The 19,261-nt window shown below is 37.9% G+C and overlaps 1 protein-coding gene across 2 annotated transcripts in view; it reads left to right on the top strand.

The window, feature by feature from the left end:
- The window catches only part of LOC109476505 (spondin-1-like), a 77,213-nt gene extending 59,085 nt beyond the window's left edge, over positions 1–18,128 (top strand). Inside the window, exons 5-20 of one of the 2 annotated variants that reach the window (XM_019777473.1) lie at positions 1,000–1,073; positions 4,038–4,169; positions 4,756–4,904; positions 5,603–5,866; positions 6,234–6,411; positions 7,588–7,749; positions 9,683–9,843; positions 10,435–10,549; positions 11,888–12,076; positions 13,416–13,523; positions 14,134–14,319; positions 15,005–15,204; positions 15,295–15,330; positions 15,848–15,971; positions 16,983–17,170; positions 17,673–18,128. In XM_019777473.1, coding sequence (XP_019633032.1) covers positions 1,000–1,073; positions 4,038–4,169; positions 4,756–4,904; positions 5,603–5,866; positions 6,234–6,411; positions 7,588–7,749; positions 9,683–9,843; positions 10,435–10,549; positions 11,888–12,076; positions 13,416–13,523; positions 14,134–14,319; positions 15,005–15,204; positions 15,295–15,330; positions 15,848–15,971; positions 16,983–17,149 — 2,245 coding nt within the window. In that variant the 3' untranslated portion in view covers positions 17,150–17,170; positions 17,673–18,128. Of the gene's footprint in view, positions 1–999; positions 1,074–4,037; positions 4,170–4,755; positions 4,905–5,602; positions 5,867–6,233; positions 6,412–7,587; positions 7,750–9,682; positions 9,844–10,434; positions 10,550–11,887; positions 12,077–13,415; positions 13,524–14,133; positions 14,320–15,004; positions 15,241–15,294; positions 15,331–15,847; positions 15,972–16,982; positions 17,171–17,672 lie in introns of both variants that reach the window. The other variant, XM_019777472.1, reaches the window with a different exon arrangement.
- The last annotated feature ends 1,133 nt before the right edge of the window (positions 18,129–19,261 follow it).

Genomic DNA, 19,261 nt, shown 5'->3' with positions numbered 1-19,261 from the left:
AAGGTTAACCTACAAAATAATGTGATACATGGACCAGTGCAGGTAGACATCACAAATACCTGCACAGCTCCAATTTTACCTGCACTAACACCCAGTACATGGACCAGTGCAGGTTAGGTGCAGGTAGACATCACAAATACCTGCACAGCTCCAATTTTACCTGCACTAACCTGCATATACCCAGTGCAGGTTAGGTGCAGGTAGACATCACAAATACCTGCACAGCTCTAATTTTGCACTGCACAACACCTGCACTAAGGTGCATCTGCACCCTGTATTTTGAGCCCTGCATTATAAGGATAAAGTAGCAGCAAAAAAAAACAGACATGGATAAAGTTTGAAAAACCTCGAGGGAGTCAATGTCAATGTGAGAGTCATATTGTCTAATACCGGTATTGAAACACGTCCTTTGGGATAAACCTAAGGGAGTAGCAAACCATGTTGGAAATATAGATGAATGTTTGGGCTTTTGGGCTTCTGTTGGATGTGAAAATCGTCCACCTGTATTGGGATATTGACTTCATACTTCAGCAAGAATTCGTATACTTCAGACCTTGAAATATGAAATCTTGTGTAAATGTTATTTTCTCATTCACCATTTCATGGTTTCTACAACTCACAACCTTAGAAGGCTGCAGGTTAAAAAGAATAATATTACTAAAACGAAACCTGACTAAGAATAAAATTTGGTACATATACTTAGTACGTAGATCCCCAGATGTGCTACTTTTGCCTTGTGCTTCTTGAAAACTTCAGTCCCATATCTGATTCATTATTAGGAAATGAAACCAACACAAAATCATTGTAGTTCAATATCTGATGCCTTTAGAAATTGCTAACTAGCTTTTATGTTTCTGCCATATTCTCAAAGTCCACGGCATATTCCTGTATTATCAGTAATATTTAGTGCTTGATTAATAAATATTATGCATAACTATTATAGTTCACTGGGTAATGATTTGTTGTTGTTATTGTTGTTGTTTGTTGTGTTTACCGCAGGGCTACAGTCGTGCAAAGCCGTCTCATCTGGTTTATGGATGATGGAGCATTGGCTCTGACTCTGTGTGAAGAAAGTAAGTGGGGAGTTTGACATACATAGTGCTGCATACTGTTTCACTGGACTTGGATCCGGACTTGTAAGAATGTTTAGGTTCAAGTAAAAAAAAAAAACTAAAAGTTAAGAACTGAGTCCGGACTTATTACCATAAAAAAAACATTTCACATACCCCTTTTTTTCCAAACCACCTAAAACCTTCTGTAGATTGCAAAAACTTCACTTCAAAATGAAGAAAACATTGCCAGTGGGCATCGTCAAGTACCGGCCTCCATGTTATGTGGCCAAAGTTTCACCCAGACAACATTGTAAGGTTGCCAACATGCAATTTTGTATATGCTATGGGTTTAGGTCCGGACTTACAAGTCCGGAACTGAACCTAAACCTCTGGACTTGAATCCGGACCTGAACCTAAATGTGGGTTTAAGTATGCAGCACTAGACATACCTGTAGGCTTTCATTTTGGGGTGGGCCATTCAGCACTCCACAATATTCAAAACATATATATACTAGTTTATGTGACTCAGGCTGTCGTCAGGGACCTATTTCTAATTGTGGGGTCTTTTTTTTAATATTTGTTGCCATTTAACCTGAGAAATATCACTGTTGCATGCCAAACCACATAATTTCAAAAATGCCAGGATGTTTGTAAGACTTTATAACAAGTTTCAAGTATTTGATTTGTTGCACTGAAAAAAATTTGATATAAATTCGCCCATTTGTTTGTTTTTTTTATAACTTATGATGTATGATACATGTAGATGATTGTAAACGATTTCCAATATCCTGAAAATCATTCTATAATTTTGACAAACATAATTATGTATATGTTATATTTAAGTGTGTTACCGAGAAATGAATGGTAGATTGTTACTAATAATAATTACTACATACAGTATACTCTCCAAGCAGAGGTTTGGGTTTTGGGGGTATTTTTAGCATGTTTTTAGGCTTTTTTGTTGGGGTTTCTCTTTTGCACTTTTTTTCCCTTGGGTTTGGTGGGGAAAAAAATTCAGTACCAATTCTTACCAGATCACAATTGAGCATTGAAATAATTGTACATCATTTTTACTTCTCCCTCCATGCTTGGCTAACTACAACATGTTTGTCCGTCCATCCATCCATCTCACAAATCCTGTTCCCTTGACCTATTACCCTCTGTGGGCCCTGACCCTATTACTGCAAGCCAACAGAAACAAGATAAAGTCAGCAGGATAACCCAAACCCCTACAATCTATCACTACAAACCGGTTTTAGTAAAATCCATGAAATACGTTTCGGCTATACCTTGACCCAAGTAATTCCCAGCTTGTTACATATTCCCCGCCAGATCCTAACTCCGCAGTTAATTATTTCGCGAAGGTCTCGGCCAACCGTCGATCCATGAAATTACGACTTATTGATTTTCGTCGTCCCGAATTCCTCCCGCGGTTAGCGTACGGTTCCGAGGTCGTTATCCTGACGATCTGTTTGCCGTTTCTTTTTTCCAAGGCTTTGCGTTGAATACGTTCTTTAGAGTAGAGTCAATTTTGCTGAGGTCATCCGGGATTGAAAAGAGGCGCGGTAACTAGCGTTTCCGCGCTAAAGGCGAAATTACCTATTATAGGCAGAACCGTGTGCGTGGGTTAACAACCTTTTAGCTCTGACAGGAAAAGGGGGTGGTTTGTATCTTCCTGGTGCCATTATAGAGATTACAGGCCGGACTTACAAAGGATGACAAATTGAAACTTGCGGCGGTTTGAATGATAAAAGGAGACACGTGTGAAAGGAAGGTATCTTTACGAACACAGTTGGAAAGGGCATTGCCCTCGTATTGCTTCTGAGAAAAGCCTCACAAGCAAATCTCTGTCAAAGAAGAACAGGGGCTTCATAAATTCTAGATGTAATCTGGAATTTCAAACTACCTTCTGGTGAAAAAGAGCTCATGTGATGTCTTAATCTTTCTCTTTTCACTCAGGGAAATAAATTTTCGTTTTGTAGTGCATTTATTGATTAATGAATCTAAAGTTGACCTCTAGGCCACTTTTCATTGAGGTCATGAGGGTGGAGGCAAGGGCCAAGCACATTACATAGAGAATGGTCGAACACATTACACATGTTACATTGTACATACAAAAGAGCAATATATATGGGTAGGGGAATCATAAAGTTAACATAGACCATAACTTTGACAATAATGTGTCTTCAAGCAAGTAGCCAGGAAGAGGATGATAAGTTTTCAACAAAAAATAATAATGATTTCTACAAGAATAGACAGAACAACACAGAAGACTATGAGAAAAATAATCATTGCACAGACTGATTACCCAAAAATATTGCCCTCCCTCAATTCTTCTAGTTTCTTCCTCTTGCGGAGTGTAAATGAAGCAAATTTTCCAACATCAAATTTAAGGTTTCAGACATCTGGAAAGTTACAGCTTGGTGTACATGTGACCTTCAAGTTAACCCCATTTCCTGTATCCAACCTTTTGACCTGTCATTCTGTCTGTCAACCTACATGTCATGTGTACTCTCATCAAATTCATCCCATTTTTGTGTCTGGCCTTTTGACCTCCAGTCATTATGCCTGTCAATCTATACCCCCACCAACCTTCTGTCAACCTACATGTACTCACAAACACACAGCTTAGCCATGCCACCCTAAACAGTACTTCCGTACTCAGAAGTAACTACTGAAATTTTACACTAGACTGATGACTTTTGATTGTAATTGACATGTCAGTGGTTTCCCATGTGGGGTCATGTGGCGTAGCGGCAGAGTGCTCGACTCGGAACCAAGAGGTCCCGGGTTCGAGTCCTGTTATGCCACTGATCTTGTGCCCTTGGGAAAGGCACTTAACACGACTTTCCTCACTTCGCTCAGGTGAAAATGAGTATTGTATTGTCCCCTGTATTGGTGGTGGCATTAACATAAGTTGAAAAAGCTTGAGTGTGCCGTCACCACGTCTTGTAGTTACATGTTTGAAATTAAATTTTCTCATAGATGATGTTGCAGTAATGCCGAAGATGAATGAAAAGAAGGAAGTAGCGAACTGTACGGCCTGTGGAGCAGGAAAGTACCGCATGACGTTCTACGGACTGTGGTCGCAACACACTCACCCAAACGACTACCCCAGTAAGTAAACGATCATAAGTGGGTTTAGGTCTCAAAGTGCTCATGTGCATAAGGTAAAAGATGAAGGCCCTTCAGTTGTAAACAGTTCTTGTCTGAACTGTGATACATTTTCAGATGTGTTTTGTTATGTCTCAGGATTCCTCAACCATGAATTGGCTTTTTTGTTTCATCTGTTGAGACTTACATGTACACGTGATGTTCTTTTTACTGTATTCTAATGACCTGCAAATACCACCTGTAGTAAAGCTTAATATTCTGCAGGCTATGTTCAGAGTTAATGTACTGATTTTGATAGTTCATGTGTTAGGTTAACGTTGATATGATTATGTGAATTTTGTTTGGTACATTTAGTGTCAACATCCATATGCAAACATATACCATAATTATGATAATGTTGCACTGTAGTTTCCAAACAGTTTTTGTTGTGACTCACAGTATTTATAAAGTCTCAGTTCCTGAAATCTGATTGTTGCAGGTAGAATTTGTCTGTAATTCATTGCAGGTTTTCCCCCAAAAAGTCTGTCACAGATTAAGACATTTTTAACTATGCCTCCTTATTGACATAAAAATGTGTCTTTCTCCCCAGAATATGGCACCCACTGGTCTGCTATCATTGGTGCAACCCACAGTAAGGACTATACCATTTGGGAGTACGGGGGGTACTCCACAGAGGGAGTGAAACAGGTGGCAGAGTGGGGCTCTCCAACTAAACTAGAACGGGAAATGAAAGAACAGGTAAGGAGTCTTGTTTTGAAGACCTACTCATGTTAGAATATATAGATATGATAACTTTGTGTCAAAATTGACCTATCCAATAAGGACAGAGCTAATATGATAGTTAAAAACTTTATTAATGGCATTACAGACAGTGTTGTAATAAAAGTTAATAATTGCTCACTAATTGAATACATGTAATATACAACATATGGCAACTTCTACTATTAACTAAATTAGTAACTATGTAACAACAATTCTAATATTGAGTAAATCTAATCTCAACAAAATGCAGTAATTGTTACACAGTGTCATATGCAAAATATACATATCATTATTTTTTAATAAAATATTTTTAGAATTAAAAAAATATGTTGCAGTCTTTGGTGGAATTTCCACAGACAGTTTGCCAGTTTTTTATTGTATTGTTCTGTATTATTTTACAATGCAATGATTATTATGACCTCTATATGAAAAGCAGCCAGCAGGCCAATTTTAGTATCTCATTGAATAAACATAAAGGTTCAAACAAACAAACAAATGTCCTAAATATTACTAAGAAAGGAGATAATTCTTCTGTGGGAAGGTACTGTTTTCCGTCAAGTTTGTGAGTTTGCAGCTGTAACTCATGGTGGGTTCAGCAGATTTCTTTCATTTTTTTAGAGTATACATGGTTGTACATAATATATAATACAGAGAGATTATTCTGTTTCATACAGGGGAACAAGATCAGGACAGTAGTGAAGACAGACCCCCAGTGGCCTGCTTACGAACCCAGGAACATCAAGGCGCCAGTTTCCTCGGACTTCGGAGTGGACAGCGAACACCACCTGCTGTCCTTCCTCACCATGCTGGGACCCAGTCCCGACTGGAACGTCGGACTCAGCAACTTTGACGTCTGCCAGGGCGACCAATGGCTGGACAGGACAGAGATGGACCTGTACCCTTGGGATGCTGGGACAGATTCTGGCATCACTTACGAGGTGCGTGATTGGCTCAGGCTGTTGGGTTGTTTGGTTGGTCAGGTGTTCGATCAGTCGGATGTACTTTTGGGTATGTGTGTTGTTTTTACCAACAACACAACGTAATTTTGTAATTTTTCGTGTTTTTAGTTTTAGTGATGTACATTTAGATGCAAACAAAAGTGTTGGTTTTCCCCTTTTTTTTAATATGACTGTCACAGTAATATATCATGATTGTATAATAACACCACCAATTGCTTTGGTCAGGCTTCTCCTAAATTGTTGGTGTAAAAATCATTCTGCAAAATACTTTTCTGTGCTTTTCATTTTTAAAAAAATTATGCTTAAAAGCAGCAACTTCTAAAAAAAGGTTCTTTTGATTTTGCAGTCAGCAAACTCTCCCACAATTCCACGGGAGAAGATCCGACCAATCACAAGCCAGGACCCGAAGAATCCTGCCTCCCCTTGGTACAACGCTCGAGGCAAGTCGTTCCCGCCGGTCGCGAGGATCGTGATTGAGCGGACAGGAATCATGGACAACGGCTGTCACGGGAAGACATCTAAAGGTATGTGGTAAACTTATTGTTTAATTACAACGTGGGGTCGTGTGGCACAGTTGATAGCGCATTCGGCTCACACCCAAGAAGTCGCGGGTTCAAATCCTACCATGTCACTGATCTTGTGCCCTTGGGAAAGGCACTTTACACGACCTTCCTCACTTCACTCAGGTGGAAATGAGTACCTAGCCTCGGTTCCTCGGATAGGATGTTAAATTGTTAAATGGAGGTCCCGTGTTTGGAGAGAGCCACACCCCACGCATGTTAAAGAACCCACCGTACTTATCGAAAAGAGTAGGGGTCCCTCCCGGTGTGAGTGATTCAAACCTTACAGTCCGGTCTTACGCAGCTTGTACATGTACGCACATGTACAAAACTGGTGTGTTACGCCTAAAGGCAGTTTACCGGTTATGCGAAACAAACAAACACAAACAAACTGTGACTGCCATTTTAAAGTTTATAGCTTTTGTATTTTGTTATGTGTAGTTTTTAATGCAAACTTGTACACAATTTAGCACCTTGGTGCTCCTATGTACTTGTGATTTCGAACAATCAATAAACTAATCAATTAAATGGTTATAAATCATGCCAATAAAGATTTCAAATCAAAATCTAATTCTCCGTAATTGTTAATCTTACAATACAAAACTGTATGACAAATTGGTAAACAACACTACAGTAAGTTCTGCATGACAATTTGGTAAATTGTTGTAAACAAATCTATTATGTTATAAATGATGCCAATTAAATCAAATCCAAATCTAATTTACACTTACTGTAATGGATGCAATTATTAATGTATGGCAAATTAGTGAACAATGTAATGGCAAGTTGGTAAATGGTTGAAAACAAGTCTGATTCTACATGATTGATATAGGGAACAGGGACTGAATGATAATGAAAACAAAAGCATGGTAATTAAACATTTCCTATTATCAAATGTTTGCATCTGAAATATTTTACAGTCAGGAAGGTTATTATAATTATATATCACATAATATATTTCACAAATAAAATACAGGGCACATGTTGGAACCATTTTAATGATTCTGTTTAAAAAAAAATTACCTAGAAATTAGAAAAAATCACAAAACATTGGATACAACAAACATGAAAAATATATTTTTTGGTGTATTTAGAAGTTAACATTCGTATAACTCATGATCAATGTACATGTATTTTCAGATGATGAAGAAGATATCAACATATTCAGCGAGGAATTGTCCAAATCTGAGAAGAAGGAAAGGAAGAGGAACAAGGACAGGAACCGTGGACGTGACAAGGGACACGATCGCCACGGACATGACCACGACAGTAGCCGCAAACTCACGAAGGGCGACCTAACCAGTATGTTGTCTTATAGTGTTACACAGTTCTGACTTGAAAAGTAGATTTTAGATTATCTAAAGTGGGAATTTTTTAATAAGTTGGTTCACGGTTTAAACTGGGCATGTTTAGCATGGTGCATTGTGGGTAATACATTGTACATGTATGTCAAAGTTGAAAGCCCCTGAGACATACATGTATGTAACAAAAAAAACATTTTTACATGTACAAGTTAGGGGCTAATGCCTTTGGCATATTACCCATGTCAGCAGAACATACTGCATCTGTGCGAAACCTGTAATACATTGTGCATAGCACTTTGGCAGAACATCTTGTTCAAGGTTGTATTATTTTGTGTATTTAAGGATGACAACCCGCCTTAATTTTCAAATGTTGCATCTGAAAAGATATCATCTGCAACGGGCGAAATTCTAATGTAACGTTGACCAAACATCCAAGAAAAACTGTGAAAAATCTAGGTTTTGCAGAGGCACAGTACGTTCTGTCGACATGCTCTCATAATGCATCTTTCTGCACTTGCCCATTTGGAGCCATGAATCATCTTATTGAAATCAAACATACATGATTGTGTAGAATACATGTTGAAATGACAGTTCGTTTTTGATAAACTGGTATTCTTTATTTTTGTTTTTTCTATCATGATGATTGAAAAAGTAAGCTTTGGCTGTTTTTCATTCATTTTAAAAATTCACAACATAACAGAGAGTGTAGCTCTGAGGAACTGGAATAGTTTGGGTTTTCTGAATTTTGTCTGGAGTTTCCCCCACTTTCTAAAGGAATGGCCGACGACTATGTTCCCTACCACGGCTCTTATTACTGTGGCTATCAGCAGATAGGGGATTTCAGGTTGTGTATTGCCCGGTTAGGTAAAACAACTTATTTTCTTCAAAACTAACAGAAACTCTAACCTACTGTTCCATGAACTGACATTCCTAAACTTGCAAAGTATTTTTTTTAATGAAAATGTTTTAGTTGAAAATGTCATTGGATTCAAACAAGATCCAACTCTTTTTTTAATGAGAATGTTTTAGTTGAAAATGTCATTGGATTCAAACAAGATCCAAATCTTTTTTTAATGAGAATGTTTTAGTTGAAGATGTCATTGGATTCAAACAAGATCCAACTCTTTTTTTAATGAGAATGTTTTAGTTGAAGATGTCATTGGATTCAAACAAGAACCAAATCTTTTTTTAATGAAAATGTTTTAGTTGAAGATGTCATTGGATTCAAACAAGAACCAAATCTTTTTTTAATGAAAATGTTTTAGTTGAATATGTCATTGGATTCAAACAGGGTCCAAATCTTTTTTAATTAAAATGTTTTAGTTGGAGATGTCATTGGATTCAAACAAGATCCAAATCTTTTTTTTAATGAAAATGTTTTAGTTCAAGATGTCATTGGATTCAAACAAGATCCAAATCTTTTTTTAAGGAAAATGTTTTAGTTGAAGATGTCATTGGATTCAAACAAGATCCAAATCTATGAAATAACAGTCACTGAATTCTAGTCCACTTTTTTTTGCAGGTGCCAATTTTACCACTAAAAGACCAATTTGAACATCAAACAGATACAATGTAGATGAAAATGACAACGATAAATTTAACTAGCCGACTGCTATCCAACAAGACTACCATATGCACCCTTCAGCACAACTGTTAGGTCTTATCCCTTTATTTTCAATTGCCTTCTCAAATAACTTACAAAGCCTTTTACACTTTTTTTTCAACCCCCCCAACAATTTTCAACTTAGAAGATAATTCCCAAATTGTATATTCAAGTTTTATCAAACTCAACTTATTAGTATACACAGCATCAAAAATCAACAAGAAATGGTGATTAAATACATTTAATTTTGTATGGAGTTATTTTCAAAATTCACCTACCAGAATTTTAGCAATCGTGTTTTTCAATCTCTCATTTGTTTTGTTTACAGTTTCCATGGGAACCATGGCAGTAAACTCGACGGCAATAAAGATCTGGTGGGCCCCGCCCTCTAATGTCCACTCGAGCATTCTGGGATACCTGGTGTACTACCAGGAGGGACAGAAACTGCTGGGACCAAACGTTCTGGAGATCCCAGATGGAGAAACAACGGTAGGTCATTTATACTGGTCATTAGTGACTGGAACGCTTTGCCACAGTCCGTAGTTCAACTCAAAATCTGTTCAGTAAATAAGTTTAAGACAAACTTAGACAAATACTGGGAGAGCATAAAGTATAACACTTGAGTAAAGTTCGAGACGGGGATTACCTCATCATCCCAAAGACGGTATCAAGGTTATCTGATTTAGGGTGAAAAAAAAACTATGAAAGTACAAGAATCATCATAAAATTCAAACTGTGCTTTTTTTCAAACTCTGTGTGTGCAGGTTTTGTTTTCAGTGTATTTGACAATGTCTGTTTCTTTGCATGTTTGTCAGTGTCAGTTATAATAATTGTTATTTCAATAAATTAGAGTCACAGGAAGTAAGGGAGGAAATGGTGTAACCACAGACTGACAGGAAGGTCAAATTGGAGGTCAGAATACTTCCCCGCGAGCTAGGAGGACATAAATTGTATGTTGGAAGAACTCAGGAATTTCAGGACACAGGAATTTGAGGCATGAAGAGATGCACAGCAAATTAAACAAAATTCACTGAAACAAAATAGTCTGAGATTAAATGTGCTTTATCCTTCTTGCTTCAGCAAATCGTGCTTGGTGGTCTGGAGCCTGAATCCCCCTACACTATCCGTGTGGTGGCCTATACCATGGAGCAGTCTAACATACAGAGTGAGCCAGCAATGGTCACTACACTACCAGGTACAGTACACTGTAGCTGTCAGTAACTGTTCTTTTTATGTTTACTGAAGGAAAACATATTGTTTTTGCTCTGTTTCTTCCTCTTCTTCTTCTCCAAACAGTGACCTCTGCCCTGACCAATGACATGATTTGTTGACGTCTGTCACCATGGTGACTGGTGTTGGGTTACATAATGTTGCAATTTCATGGTCTGCTCTGCTCCTGTTACCATATACTAGTAGTAGTGTATGTGATTGTGTTTGAGTAAAACTTAACAGAGCAGACCATGTCCGAAGGTAAACATTATGCATTTGCTTTGCAAATGTTACTCCATTTAATTTACATGTACATGTATCTACCAGTGTAGACAGACTCTAAGGTTTTGTTTTCAATGTGTCTGGTTTTGTATTTGCTTGTGTTTAAATTCGTATACTAGGCACATCAGGGACACTAATAGGAACTTAGGTTCAAGGTCCAAAAAAAAGGTTATCTTGTTTCCTGTCTTCAGTCTCATGGTACTGTACATTGTATGTGCATGACTCAACAGTTGCTTTATGAGAGCTAGTGGAAAAATATATAGACAGAATCAGCTGGGATTTTACAATTCTATGAAAATAAAAAAATAAAGAATAAGAAAAATAAAAATGACTCAACTCTTTGAATATCAATTTAAAAATGTAGAAGTTTACATTGTATGTATGTTTCAAAGTTTGTACCTTTGGGCTTCAGGATATAACTTAACACATTACTCTGAGACCCTTGCAACTAAAGATCCCTCCAAGGGCCACTCTGTGGACTATAATTCATCTTAAAGTGAAGAAAATCCATTAGATGGTCCCTTGAGTACATCACTTGTGGAAGCAGTTTTTCTTTGAAGTTTTTCTTAATTGACAAGTAGATGGATTTGCGTTTACTCAGTGGAGGTCCCCAGTTTATACTTGAAGCAACTTTGAATTTGAATTTTCAATTCGTAATAGTGCTGCAAAACTTTTATTTGATGTAGCTACATTTCACCCTCAAAATCCTTGGATTAAAAGGCTTGACTTCTGATGTTGAGCCAGGCAAAGTTTTTTTTTGCCATCTCAATATTGTTTGACATAGCATCATATCTACATGTAGTGCCAAAGGCACAACAGTCCTAGAGGGGTACAGAGCCATGCTTCACTGGAAAATTTTCAAGCCTTTACCCTCTGAAATAATATTTCCTGCATTTTAAGGGGGCAATTTTTGCTGGTACACTTAGCTTAGTTTAGTTTAATTTCTTTTAGTTGAAAATTAGACGAGGATTTCAGCTTGATGTTTGAGAACCATGAATATCTGACTCCATAATCTTAAATTCATTCTCGTTTTTTTCCTTAGACACGAGTATGGTGGACGTGCCGTGCCTGTACAGCCCGTGGTCGGAGTGGTCAGACTGTAGCGTCCAGTGTGGGAAGGGAGTGAGGAAGAGGAACCGAGGTCTGAAGTCCCTGCCCAGCCCCATGTGTACAGATGAGCTGGAGCAGACAGAACAGTGCATGGGACCCAGGCCCAGCTGTGATGTGGAAGGTAAACAACAACACTTCAAATCTTACACTCCCTTTAATTTCCATTACAGGCATAATGCTTAGCTTCACTTGATTATCTCAACAAATTCCATTGATCTTGTGATATAGTCTGTTGCTGCTGATTTATTGTTTTAACTAGAAAGGCCAATATTTGCTTTGGAGCAAATACAGCGATGGGTTCACCACATTTTACGACATGGCAGGGAAAGAATGAGAAACACATGAAAACAAAGATCAGTGTTACATTGATATAACTATAATATGAAGTATTAGTAACATACGACTAAAACAACAGTTGGATAGCTATTCCCTACTTTATTGGTTAGGATTTTTAATTGCATAATGCAAACTGTTGATTTTCAAAATAAAAATAACGTTCATGCCCCGCATTCCAATGCTGGAGCAGGAAAGCTTGAAATACCTACCAAAACACTTGAATACAGACATACTGTCAGTATGGAAATTCTCTGTGCAGGTGTTAATCAAGTTAAATCCCAACAGCCAATCAGCAAGAAATGCTCTGTGCAGGTGTTAATCAAGTTAAATCCCAACAGCCAATCAGCAAGAAGAATAGAGGAAAGCTGCATGCCTATTGGTTGATGCCCTGCATTCCATTGTAATGACTCATACCCAAACGTAGTAAACATGGCACACTAACACAGTAATACATTTGCTATAACACAGCCAAAAAACTCAAATAAAACCATTCTAAAAGCCTGTATCATAAAAATTTAAAAAACGCCTAGGGGTATTTGCCCACTGTACCTCCATACCAAATTTCAGGACCTTAGGCCCTAAAATGAAGAAGCTGAATCCATTTAAAAAATGGCAGGAGGAGGAGAAGGAGGAGGAGAAGGAGAAGAAACACCAGAAAAAGCAATATGGTTTCACCACACCACTTCGTGGTGTGGTGAACCCATAATTAATATACATATAACTTTTCTTCCTTCTCCGTCTTTTTTGTTCTTGTGTACCGGTCAATACTGTCTGCTTCTTTTCTACACTATATGTTCTTCTAGTCACATTTGTGACTATATCCTTTTGTGCATATACAATGTAGCACTTTGGCAGAATGTTTCGAATAAGGTCATATTTGCGTATTTGAGGATGACAGCCGTCAATGGTTTTCAATGTTATGCCAGAACATATTCGTCTGCAATGGGCAAAATTCTCATGCAACGTTAAACAAACATCCAATGAAAACTGAATGATTTTGATTTCGCACAGTACATTCTGCCAACATGACATGCCACCAACATGTCATGGGTGTGGGATGTACAAGCAGTCAGTTGGCAAATAAGTTTTTTAACAGGATTGCTTCTTTCTGTATTTTATCTCAGTACTGGAGACTCCCCCAGAGGACCTGACAGCCATCCCGGTGGAGGGGCTGCCGACTGTGGTGCAGCTCGCCTGGCAGCCGCCAGAGGAAGCGCAGGGAACCATCATGGGTACATCAGATTCTGCTCTGCTTCTATAACCAGTATAATGTACCTTTTAAGTTAAAACTCAGACTAACTCATGTAAAACCAACACAATCTTACCCAAAAGGAGTTCAGAGAATTCTATCTAATAGTGTTTATTCCATATCCTGACTTGATTCCTTATATCTAGGCCAATGTGTACAGTCATGTATCTAGCACTCTGCGCAAGTTATACATTGTATTCTCTCAGGCGCAAACTTGATATGTGTACCATTTTTCCAATGCATAATCCGATTAACATTCTTTTACGTTATTATGTAGGTCTTGTTTTTATTCAGTAGAATATAGTCTTGCCTTCGTGTACCAGAGTTATCAACCAAGAACTATTGTAGAGTGAAACTCATTGCCACTATGTATAGTGTGGATTTTAGACAAGTCTTGTATCTGTATCTGTATCTGTATAGCCGGTATAACCACCTTTCAGCAATTATACTGTTCAGCAATTTGCCCTACAATTGTTGTGCAATTAGGTTTGATTTTATTGTCAGGATATCATAATTCAATACAGCAATTTTCTGGATTGTACAATGTACAGTTACGTATGTGATGCTAAATGTTGTCTTTCTGTATGTCCCAGATTACTTTGTGTTCTACATCAAGGAGAATTCCACAGACTGGAAGACTGTCCAGGTTCCTGGGGACCAGCTGACCTTGACCCTGACTGACCTTGTACCGGGAAGGTCGTACTACTTCCGTGTCCAGGGTAGAAATGCCCTCGGTGTGGGACCTGTGTCAGACCCCATCATATACAACCCAAAACAAGGTACCCTACTGTCCATATACTGTCCTCTATCAATAACAATCTTGCGCAAATACATGTGTACCATTGAAATTAACTTTACCCAAACAAAATTCTGGTAATGGGTTGATGAAGTTTAGACATCCAGGTAATGAAATACACGGAAATAGTTACTCAATTACTGAATAGATTTTGAAAATGTTTAATGATCATACTCTTCAAAGGTTTTTATCAAAATTTATCCAGTTGCTTGAGTAACAATTTCCTTGACAATGTAAGTCTTGAAATGCTTTTGAAAATTTGGCAGTGCAGGGTGTTCTGGAATATACATGTACTTAGTGTTTGGCCTCATCTTTGGAACTATTTTGTTGGTACATCAATGAAGGTAAGACATCCTGGTAAAAAAATCAAGCAATAATTTGTCTAGTTACTTGATTTATTTGTATTGATTGATATACATATTTCATTGTCACTAAAAAAGATTCTTCACTGTCGGTAAAACATTTTATTAAAATGTATATTCTTTCACATTACCAATCATACTAATAGTAACTATGATCATTATGATAATGACTATATTTGAACCAATTTCAGTCAGACGACTAACCAAGAAAATTTAACCAAGTTCGTTTTCTAATGGTATATTTTTATTTATTAGATAATCAACAATATCTTAAAAACTTTATTCTATCAATTACATTTAATATAGCGGCTGAGCAGCAGAGAAAAATGCAGTCACCAGTCTGGGAACAGGACTTGTTCGGCGGAGAGAAGGACGACAAGCGGACAGACATGGCCGTCGTGGACCTGAATGCCGCGTACGAGTTTGAAGATTATGAGATCGATGAAGTCCAGCCCGATCACAAACAGCACGAAAACGATGACGAGAAGAAAGCCATAGACTGTATGGTGTCTGATTGGTCAGAATGGGCCCCATGCTCAAGGGTAAGGATGGACGATAGACTATCAAATTATTATAATTGTGAGATAGACTGTATGGTGTCTGATTGGTCAGACTGGGCCCCATGCTCGAGGGTAAGGATGGATGATAAACTATCGAATTATTGTAATTATGAGATAATTTATATATAACAGCATGTTTATACATAACAGCATAATTAAAATGTAACTCTTGAAACTTTTGTAGTTGTTTTTTGTGACTACTTTCCATTGCCAATTCACCGCATACATGTCTCACTACTAGTATCAGTACTTTACTACAGTGAATTGTTTAAACCGAAAGATTTTAAGCACCACAAACTGTCTGTTACCTTCCTACTGTGAAATAAAACCACTGCAAAAATAAATGAATTCAAAGGACATTTTATTTGATGTACATTCTGTACATGTATGAGATTAAGCTTAGATCATGTGCATTGTAAGATTGAGAAACTTGAAAACAAAGCTTGTTAACTGAGAGACTGGGTCGAGATTACAGTTTTTCTTTCCTTTTGTCTATCATCATGTGTTGTCAGCAGTTACAGATACACACTGCTTCAACACAAAGTTTTTGCGATTAATCTGAACCTCTTCTCCTGTTGTTGTTCCTCAGAGCTGTGGCAGAAAGGGAGGGGTGCAGCAGCGTACGAGGGAGACCAAACAGAAGCCTAAACATGGCGGCGAGACATGTCCCCCTCGCAAGGAGACACGCAGGTGCAATGTCGGCAGGAAATGTCGTAAGTAACAGCTGTTAACACATTACAATCAACATTAAACATCAACAACCATTGGTAAATATGTTACAAGAGACAACCACCTGTTAACACACTACAACTGACAACCACCTGTTAACACATTACAGCTGACAACCACCTGTTAACACACTACAACTGACAACCACCTGTTAACACATTACCACTGACAACCACATGTTAACACATTACAACTGACAGCCACATGTTGACACACTACAACTGACAACTACCTGTTAACACACTACAACTGACAACCACCTGTTAACACACTACAACTGACAACCACCTGTTAACACATTACAACTGACAACCACATGTCGACACACCACAACTGACAACCACCTGTTAACACATTACCACTGACAACCACCTGTTAACACACTACAACTGACAACCACCTGTTAACACACTACAACTGACAACCACCTGTTAACACACTACACCTGACAACCACCTGTTAACACACCACAACTGACAACCACCTGTTAACACACTACAACTGACAACCACCTGTTAACACATTACAACTGACAACCACCTGTTAACACACTACAACTGACAACCACCTGTTAACACACTTCAACTGACAACCACCTGTTAACACACTACAATCAACTTGTTACAGTCGACAATGACCTGATACAATAGACAACCACTTGTTTCATGGATAATGTGTAGTATTATGCTTAAATAAACATACTGTTTAATATGCCAAAAAGCAGTTACTCAAGCAACTGGATATAATTTTGGAAACGGTCAGACATTTCAGCTAGTATCCACTAGCTTTCGTCAGTAACTGAAAGACTAGAAGAGAAATGCAGGTTTATAAACTCCTCTGGTCTATCAGTTACTGATGAAAGCTAGTGGATACTAGCTGAAACGTCTGACTTTTTCAAAATCATATCCAGTTACTTGAGTAACTGCTTTTTGGTGTATCGTATTACCTGGATGTCTAACCTTCATCTAAGTATGCTGTTTAATATATATTTGCAGCCAAACACTGTAAGCTGGGTAAGTGGGATGCGTGGTCGGAGTGTACAGTGACGTGTGGGGAGGGGGTACAGATGAGGACGCGTCCCGTGTTCAGAGAACCCAAGTATGGCGGGCGGGAGTGCAGCTCCACGCTCCAGAAAAGGGTGTGTCTCCGAGAGGACTGCTAGACATGTGCAACAAGTAAACAGGTATTTACAATGTATTTGTTTATGTCATGTTCAGCCAGCACGTTGGCAGAACATACTACACCTGCACAAAAACTGTAATGTATCATGCATAGCACTTTGTCAGAACGTCTCATATAAGGTCATACTTGCGCATATAAGGTTAACATTCCGTCTCTAGTTTCCAAATGTTGTGTCAGAAAAAAAAAACCTCTGCAACAAGCAAAATTCTGATGCAACATTGACCAAGAATCCTACCAAAACCGTGAAAAATCAGAAGGTTTCGAGGGCAAAACCTTCTCTCCGCATCAAAAACTCCCTTGGCAGCAAAATCATCCCCAAAACCTGTAATAGATTGTGCAGAGAACTTTGGCAAAACATCTTGAATTTGCATATTTAGAAGATGGCATTAAGTCCTAAGTTTTCATGTTGTGTTGCAAAATTCTGATGTGACCTTGACTATTTAGTAAAACATCCAACAAAAACCATGACAAAGTTAGGTTTCACATTGTTTCTTGTTTTACAGGCGGCCACCACTGAGTCACAGAATGCTGTACAAGTGCAAGTTTTCCCCAGACTGTAAATATTTGTGGACGGCCGCCAATTTCCTCGCGAGAACCACTCCAAATGACGCAGGACGTTAAGTCATATTTTGTGCAACTTGTTGCAAAGTGCAAAATATTCCGTTGTCTTCTTATTATAACAAGTAACAAATTTAAACAGGTTTATATTATACATCACACTATTAACTTCATTGTTGCACTACGTATACATATATTACATGATATTCAGGTTAGTTATATTAACCTTAACTTATTGTTAATAGTTCAACTTAACTGTATTAGCCATAGACTTTATTGAACTTTAGAGTATTCGTTATATCTTGTATCTATAGGGTATCAACTATTTTAAGTTGATATGCTAACAGTGCAAAACTTTTATGTATCAAATTGATATTTGTGGCTAGATTCTTTTTGCCTAATTCAAATGCTGTATGGAATGGCCTCCATGTCTTTGTATCACGTTTTGCAATTATTATAGATGGATGAAAGAGCGTCCATATGTCCTTCCACAATAAGCTTATTCACAGTTTGAACTGCACATGTAGTGTGATACATTGTTGGTCATATGTAAAGTTGAAGGCCTCTGAGACTTAAACAAAACATGTCTGAACATCACTGGTGGTATATGAATTGGTTGCCACACCATTTTAAAAGATACCATAAGTTTATATGTCACTTAAAGCTCCTGTCACATATACTAGTAGCTGAATTTGGCCTCCCAAACAATGCTGAACTGTCCACAACCATGGTTGGGTTGGGAGTAGGTTGGGAACAAGTTGGCTGCACCAACCAAACATTTTAAAATGTTTAAAACATCTAGGTGTTCAGGTTGGTTGGCCTGTGGTTGGCTGGTGTTTGGAAGTTGGTTGGGGCATGGTTGGCAGTGAAATTTGGCTCCAATTTTCTGTATCTGTATCTGTATAGCCGGTATAACCGCCTTTCGACGTAACACACCAGCTTTTTTTACTCAGTTTGATTTGTGACGCTGAAGAAGAGTGGTAGATGTCACTCGAAACATCCGGATATAATTTATCCAGTAGTATAGAGTTTGAATTTCCTATGAGCAAGTTTGATTTGATTCAAGTTTGTTATAGTAATGTACATGTAGGCTTAGCCTAAGATTGCTCACAGAGTTAGTCCAACCTTGGTTGGCTGGTGTTCAGGGGAAGGTTCTAAATGTGTGACAGGGGCTTTATTTGTCTTATTGTTAACCTAACAAGTCTTGTATATAGACACCTAGCCACTAGAGATAGATTTTAACACTCAGGAGAGAAGAAAATGTAGACTTAGAATTTCTGGACATTGTGACAGTTTCATTGTTGTGCAACATTTATGTCATGCATGTATCAGTATTACAAAGAGATGTATATTTTCTTTGCAGTAAAAAGTATTTAGATTATTTACTATTCAGTAATCATGTAACAAACTATGTGGAGATTTTTATGTATGTTTTGGGGATGTTCATATTTTCATGACTATGAATTTAACTACATGGTATTGTATTGTATTGTATTGTGAAGCTATAACACAGTAATATAACCAATGTGATGAT

The sequence above is a fragment of the Branchiostoma belcheri genome, unplaced genomic scaffold (assembly GCF_001625305.1).
Source record: "Branchiostoma belcheri isolate BF01 breed outbred unplaced genomic scaffold, Haploidv18h27 scaffold38, whole genome shotgun sequence".
In the NCBI taxonomy this organism is placed as follows: Eukaryota; Metazoa; Chordata; class Leptocardii; order Amphioxiformes; family Branchiostomatidae; genus Branchiostoma; species Branchiostoma belcheri.
Note: the sequence above shows the minus strand (reverse complement) of the source record. Positions and strands in the feature narration are given on the sequence as shown.